Source organism: Bison bison, unplaced genomic scaffold, assembly GCF_000754665.1.
Source record: "Bison bison bison isolate TAMUID 2011002044 unplaced genomic scaffold, Bison_UMD1.0 scf7180017864495, whole genome shotgun sequence".
Taxonomy (NCBI): Eukaryota; Metazoa; Chordata; class Mammalia; order Artiodactyla; family Bovidae; genus Bison; species Bison bison.
In genome coordinates, this window is record NW_011495054.1 from 13320962 (window position 1) to 13327453 (window position 6492).

General features: G+C 56.7%; 1 protein-coding gene across 2 annotated transcripts in view; it reads left to right on the plus strand.

The window, feature by feature from the left end:
• The window catches only part of LIMK2 (LIM domain kinase 2), a 54699-nt gene extending 48213 nt beyond the window's left edge, over positions 1-6486 (plus strand). Inside the window, exons 10-16 of one of the 2 annotated variants that reach the window (XM_010828790.1) lie at positions 207-338; positions 583-639; positions 2039-2104; positions 2969-3143; positions 3821-3876; positions 4620-4777; positions 5914-6311. In XM_010828790.1, the coding sequence (XP_010827092.1) occupies positions 207-338; positions 583-639; positions 2039-2104; positions 2969-3143; positions 3821-3876; positions 4620-4777; positions 5914-6058 (789 nt within the window). In that variant the 3' untranslated portion in view covers positions 6059-6311. Of the gene's footprint in view, positions 1-206; positions 339-582; positions 640-2038; positions 2105-2968; positions 3144-3820; positions 3877-4619; positions 4778-5913 lie in introns of both variants that reach the window. The other variant, XM_010828791.1, reaches the window with a different exon arrangement.
• Positions 6487-6492: the final 6 nt, after the last annotated feature.

Below are 6492 nucleotides of genomic sequence, written 5' to 3' on the forward strand. Positions count from 1 at the left end.
GCCTCTCCAGTTCCCCAGATGTAGCTCCTAGAAAGGCAGGGTCCCAAGCACGAGGCCAGGGAGGCTGTCCCCATCCACGTGGGGCTTTCTTCCCCAGCACCTGAGACAGGAGGGGGAGACACGGGGCACATGTGTCATGCTTACTCCCCGAGGGAGGGGGTGAGGAAGAAACCGGGCCCCGCCCTCGTGGCCTCCCCGCCCTGCAGGTGAAGGTGATGCGCAGCCTGGACCACCCCAACGTGCTCAAGTTCATCGGCGTACTGTACAAGGACAAGAAGCTGAACCTGCTGACGGAGTACATCGAGGGGGGCACGCTGAAGGACTTCCTGCGCAACGTGGTGAGCACAGCACCCCCAGAGTCCCTAAGAGCCTTGGGGGGGTCATCAGTGGGGCCCCTGTGTCACCACTGCTCTGGAACCACAATGATCAGAGAGACCTGCTGCCTTACCTGCAAAGGGCCATTTTGGGTGGGACCGGGCACAGGCAGGGAGGGGTTACTGCAGATCACGTTGACCCACGGGGCCTGGACCACCAGTAGAACAAGGCCCACCGGCCTCTGACGGGCCTTCCTCCATCCTGCAGGACCCGTTCCCCTGGCAGCAGAAGGTCAGGTTTGCCAAAGGCATCGCCTCTGGAATGGTGAGTCCTGCCGACAGCCCTGCCAGCAGAGTGGGTCTGGGAGGAGCTTGGACAGGCATCTGCTGAGGCTGGTGTGTAGGTGCTTAGTAGGGGTTAACAGTGACCAGAGGGGCTGACATTGAGGAGGCCAGAAGGAAAAGGCAGGCACACACCGTCTTGGAGGCAGGTGGCACAGGAGAAGGGTGGGCACCCCCTGAGGAGGGGCGCCAGGCAGGTTGGAAAGAGTTCCGTGGGCCTGTGAGCGGCTCCAGGAGCCCAAGGGAGGGAACTGGTGTTGCGGGGAGAGGGGCAGGTTTCTGCGTGGGAGGGTGGCTCAAGAGCCAGAGGCGGAGGCCTGGATGGGGAAATAGCAAATACAGACTGGTTTGGACACATGAGGGTAGGAAGAGGGAGAGGTTAAAGTCAGAGCGCTGAGATAAGAAGATGCGGCACGTACACACAGTGGGGTATGACTCAGCCGCAGAAAGGATGGATTAGGCCGTTCGCCGCCACGGACGGACCTAGAGACTGTCACACTGAGTGAAGTCAGTCAGACACAGAGAGACAAATATCATATGATACTGCTTATGTGTGGACTCTAAAACAGTGGTACAAATGAGCCTGTTCACAAAAGGGAAGTGGAGTCACAGATATAGAAAACAGACTCATGCTTGTCAAGGGGGAAAGGGGGAGGGATAAACCGGGAGGATGAAATCAACATATATACACTACTATATGTAAAGTGCGTCACTATTAAGAAGGCACTGAGGAGTACAGGGAAGTCTCCTCAGTACTCTGTAATGACCTGTATGGGAGAAGAATCTAAGCAAGAGTGGATATGTATATGTGTCACTGATTCATCCGCAATACACCTGAAACTTCACATAGCATTATAGATCAACTACACTCCAATAAATTTTTTTTTCCCTAAGTGAGAGCACTGAATGCTAACCAGTAGATCACAGGGAAAGTGTAGACAGAGAGGGAAATGTGTGTTGGGAGCACAGATCAGCTGGGCCAGGAGGTGGCCACTTCCCCTCTCCCAGCAGGAAGGATCCAGGGTGGCTAAAGCCAGAGACTGGGAGGGGGTGGCCTAGCTCTGAGTAAAATAGGTTGGGGGGTGCTCACTGGGCCCAGGGAGTCGGGAACTTCAGGACAGAGCAGCCCCTGGGTTGGGATCGGTGAACAGAGGCTGCTGGGCAGGAGACGGCAGCAGGGAGAGGGGAAGCCCTTGGCCTTCTGTTGACACCGGGATGAGGAGTGACGGCAGGAGGGCCCTGGAGTCCAGCTTGGGTTCTTAAGCTGGCGTGGGGGGTGGGGGTGTCCTGGGGGAAGAGCAGGTTTTGGGGCCCCCGAGTCTCAGAGTCAGCGTCTAGCCGATTGACTGGCCATGGGCCTCAGCTCCTACCTCTTGTTCCAGGCCTATTTGCATTCCATGTGTATCATCCACCGGGATCTGAACTCGCACAACTGCCTCATCAAGCTGGTACGTGCCCCCAGGGCAGCCCTCCTGGCTCCCTTGTTGCCAGCGAGACTGCCTGGCCCCTCTGGCTTTAGACCAGAGGTATCGCCTCAGGCTTCTGTCTGCTGGGGGATCCCCATACATGCAGACAAACCCCACCTCCTCCCAGTAGCAGCCTTTGAAATAATCCTGTGGTTGGAAGGGACTTGAAGTTCCTCAACTGTTTGTAGAGCCCTGTCACTTTTCCTGGTTTTGCCCCGTGTTGGGGGCAGCAGCTCCCCAAGGACCCCATTTTGCAGCTGTGGCACCTGAAGCCTCAGCCCGAGGCTACAGAGCTACTAAATTCACAGGGAGGGGTTTGGGGCCAGCCTCCCTCTCCCCTGCTGGTCAGCTCTGCTCGCTACAGTGTTACTCCTGTTGACTTGCAGTGTAGCTTCCTGGGTGTCCACTCACTGGCCCTGGCCATGCCCTCTGGACTCACACCAAACAGTCTTAATCCCTTTTCCACATGACTGCCTTGTAGCTACTTGAAGGGCTTATCTCCCCTTTGCCCCCCACCCCCACGGAAGGCCTGTATCTTGTCTTTTTCTGTCTTATCCTGGTTCCAGCTTTAAATCTTTCTGAGAACAAGGCAGGATGAGAAAAAAAGCAAAACGAAATCCACTGTCCTGTCTCTTGGGTTCCACTCTCCAGGTCCCAGGGCCTCTGCTGAGAACACCCTCTAGGTCTGGGGGTGTCTGCCATGCAAAGAGCGCAGACTGAGAAGACAAACACCACCATCAAGACCCCCCTTGGTTATACGCGTCTTCTCTCCTCCTCTTGGGACTGTCCTGTCCCCGTCCGGTCGTCCCCCGCCCCCCAGGGCTGACCTGACCCTTGTCCTCTCAGGACAAGACCGTGGTGGTGGCTGACTTCGGGCTGTCACGGCTCATAGTCGAGGAGAGAAAGAAGCCCCCCGTGGAAAAGGCCACCACCAAGAAGCGCACCTTGCGCAAGAGCGACCGCAAGAAGCGCTACACGGTGGTGGGGAACCCCTACTGGATGGCCCCGGAGATGCTGAACGGTCAGTCCTGACACCCCGGAGGGGAGGTGGGGCCACGTCTTGCAGCAGAGCCCCAGGGTGTGTAGACCAGGTACCCGAAGCCGGGGGTGCACGGTTTTCATCCCGTGCCAGACTGGACCTCAAAGACGCCTCCCTCCCCGAGATCAGGCCTGCAGGCTGGCTGGCGCCCCATCCGGGGCCCACGCTGAGGTCTGACCGCGGTTCCTGTGCCCCAAGGGGTAGCTGAGCGCTCAGGCACTTTACTGCCTGTTCTCACTCCTTGCTGAGAACTGAGGTGTGCTGCCCCCTCGTGGCTAAGGCGCAGACCAGCCGGAGATGCTGGCCAGGCCTCCTGAGCCAGACAGCGCTGTGAGACTGCAGAAGTGGCCCGCTGCAGCCGTTTCTGAGGTCTCCAGCCAGAGAGTGCACAGGAGGCAGTGCCAGAGTCCAGGCGCATCCTGGCCCAGTTCTCTTTCACTATCCCGTGCGGCTTCACCCTGGGCAGTGTTGTTTCATGAGACCTCTCTGAGGCTGACTGGTTTTCAGACGGGGCCTGTCCCCACAGCCTTAGAGGCACCCCCACAGAACCTCTCCTAGCCCTGGCTCTTAGCTCTGACCTGACCTGGCTCCAGACGCAGTGCAGAGCAGAGACGGGACCAAACCTAACAACAGCCTGCTCTCCTGTGTTTTTTGTGAAGGAAAGAGCTACGACGAGACGGTGGATGTCTTCTCTTTTGGGATTGTCCTCTGTGAGGTGAGCCCCAGCACGGAGACCAGGCCTGAGGCAGCAGACCTGGCAGCCTGGCCCCCGCAGTCGAAACGGGGGCTCCTCCTCCTAAGATGCATAGTGCCAGAGAGTCAGCAGGAGCAGAGGGCCGTGTCGGTTATCACGGGTCTTTGGACACGTTCGAGTCTCACTTTTAAAAATATCGTTCACTTAACAGAAATCAGTTGAGCATCTACTGTATGCAGAGCCCTGGGCTGGCAGCAGAGGGCTTCGGACATGAATCAGATCCAGTGCCTCCCTTCTCAGGGCCCGAACTCCAGCACAGGGCAGGGCGGGGCTGTGTGGAAGCAGCCCCTCCAGAGGCTGGTCACGGGCGTCTTGCTTCTGTGCTGAGGCTCCTCCAGATTCTCTAGTCAGGAGACAAGCCTGCATTAGCAAGATACGGAGAGACGGGAGGGGGCAGCCCTTTCAGCTGGGTTTTTACTTCCTTCCTCTTCTGTTTATTTGACTGCATCTGGCCTTAGTTACAGCACGCAGGCTCAGTGGCTGCAGCACAGGGCTTAGTTGCCCTGCAGCATGTGGGATCTTAGTTCCCTAACCAGAATTGAACCTGCGTCCTTGCATTGCCAGACGGATTCTTAACCACTGGAGCACCAGGGAAGCCTCTGCCTCCCGCTTCTGACCATCCCTCCTGTCCTGTCCCCGCACCAGCACCCGCCTCCCCCACCGCATGGCTGCACCATCCCTGACCACTGTCTCTCCACCTGCAGATAATCGGGCAGGTGTATGCAGATCCTGACTGCCTGCCCCGAACACTGGACTTCGGCCTCAACGTGAAGCTCTTCTGGGAGAAGTTTGTCCCCGAAGAGTGCCCCCCAGCCTTCTTCCCCCTGGCAGCCATCTGCTGCAGACTGGAGCCTGAGAGCAGGTTGGAGTCCACGCCCCTCGCTCAGCCCTCATGGTCCTGGGATGCTCACCCCAGTCCTCAGCCATTGCCAAGCCTTTCCCAGGCTCGCAGATGTGGCCATCAACCACTGAAGCCACCTGACGACCCTGACGTGTCAGTCAGCAGGGGGTTTTGTAGCAAGTGACCCAGAGACAGCGTTAAACTTTAACAGCAGGAAATTCACCGAAACCTATATACCATGCTAACAGTGTTTTCAAGTTTCCATATTCCCATGTCCAAACACATTTTTTATACAGTTATCTTAAGTAGAGAAAAGTGTGACATTTCGCTTTGCATTTTTGTCACTACCCAGTATTCCAGATTATCATTTCTGTTGACTGTGAAATTCACTAGGAGACTGTAGGAACATACATGCGTAGATGTTCAGGTTTTTCCAGTTTGTCCTTACAGTAGGTATTACAGTGAGCATCTTTATGCATTAGCCAATTTTTTCCTTTAAAGAAATCTTCTTAAAATTATCTTTAGTATATGAGAACATGTATTTAATATGTGAGAAAGACACAGATGCTATGGAAAAAGTACTCAAGCCAAGCAAAAAGGGTTGTTCAGGGTGCAAGTTACCACCATCTTTAAGATGGTGCTCAGAGTAGGTCTTGCCAAGAAGGTGACAAGATGTTTAAGCAAAATCGAGGAGGAGATGGAGGAATGGACCTGAGCTGTCTCCAGGGCAACAGGAGCCAGGCATTCTCTTTCTCTTTGGGGTGAGCTGCCAAGACTGTGAGAAGCCCCTCCCGGGGCAGATCCCATCGATATGGAAACGACTTTCAATCTCAGGACTGAAAGGATCTTTAAAAGGGCACTTAGTCCAAACCTACCTGTGATGATTGCGTTTTCTCTGAGACCTGGAAGGGGCTTTTCTCCTCCTGTACTTCATTTTCAAGCTGCCCCTTTGAGCCAGACCCTCCTCTCCCTGTGTTACCACCTCTCGTCTTTGCAGCAGCCTGTGCAGTCTATGACCTGAGGCACACCAAGGTTAAGGGCTCGCCCAAGGTCAGACACCCAGGAAGTGGTGGAGCCACAGGCCTGGGTGCCTTCTTTGCCACCTCACTGCCCGCCCCTACCCCCATGACTCACCTGTCTCCTCCTCCTCTTTCTAGACCGGCATTCTCCAAACTGGAGGACTTCTTTGAGGCACTGTCCCTGTACCTGGGGGAGCTGGGCATCCCACTGCCCACAGAGCTGGAGGACCTGGACCACACCGTGAGCATGGAGTACGGCCTGATCCGGAACCCGCCTCCCTAGCCCTGGCCCAACCCCCTTCTGGGGGCATCCCCCAGCCAGCACTGCCCCCTCTGCACCCATCCCTGCTGCGGGCAGGGCCGGCCAGGCCTCCTGGGGATCGGCAGCTCATTCAGAAGCAGGACTGGCCATCCTCCTACGTCCCCGGAGGCAAGCGGGCACAGCACCAGGGACACGTCCCCACAGGTCCTGGAGCCCGGTTACTGTCTGTAAATCCCACACTCGCCTGGAAGCTGTGAAGAAAACAAACAAAGCCTGGTCCCTGAGCCAGGAGGAGTCTGTTACTTGTGACCACTCGGGAGCGCCCTGGCAGTGGATTCCCAGAGGCCCTTGCTGACACTGACCAGCGCACCCTGGACCTGCTGGGCAGGCTCCCGGGTGCACCGCCGGCGGGCCCTGACGCCTCTGGTTCGGCCGGTGCAGGAGGACTTCTTGTG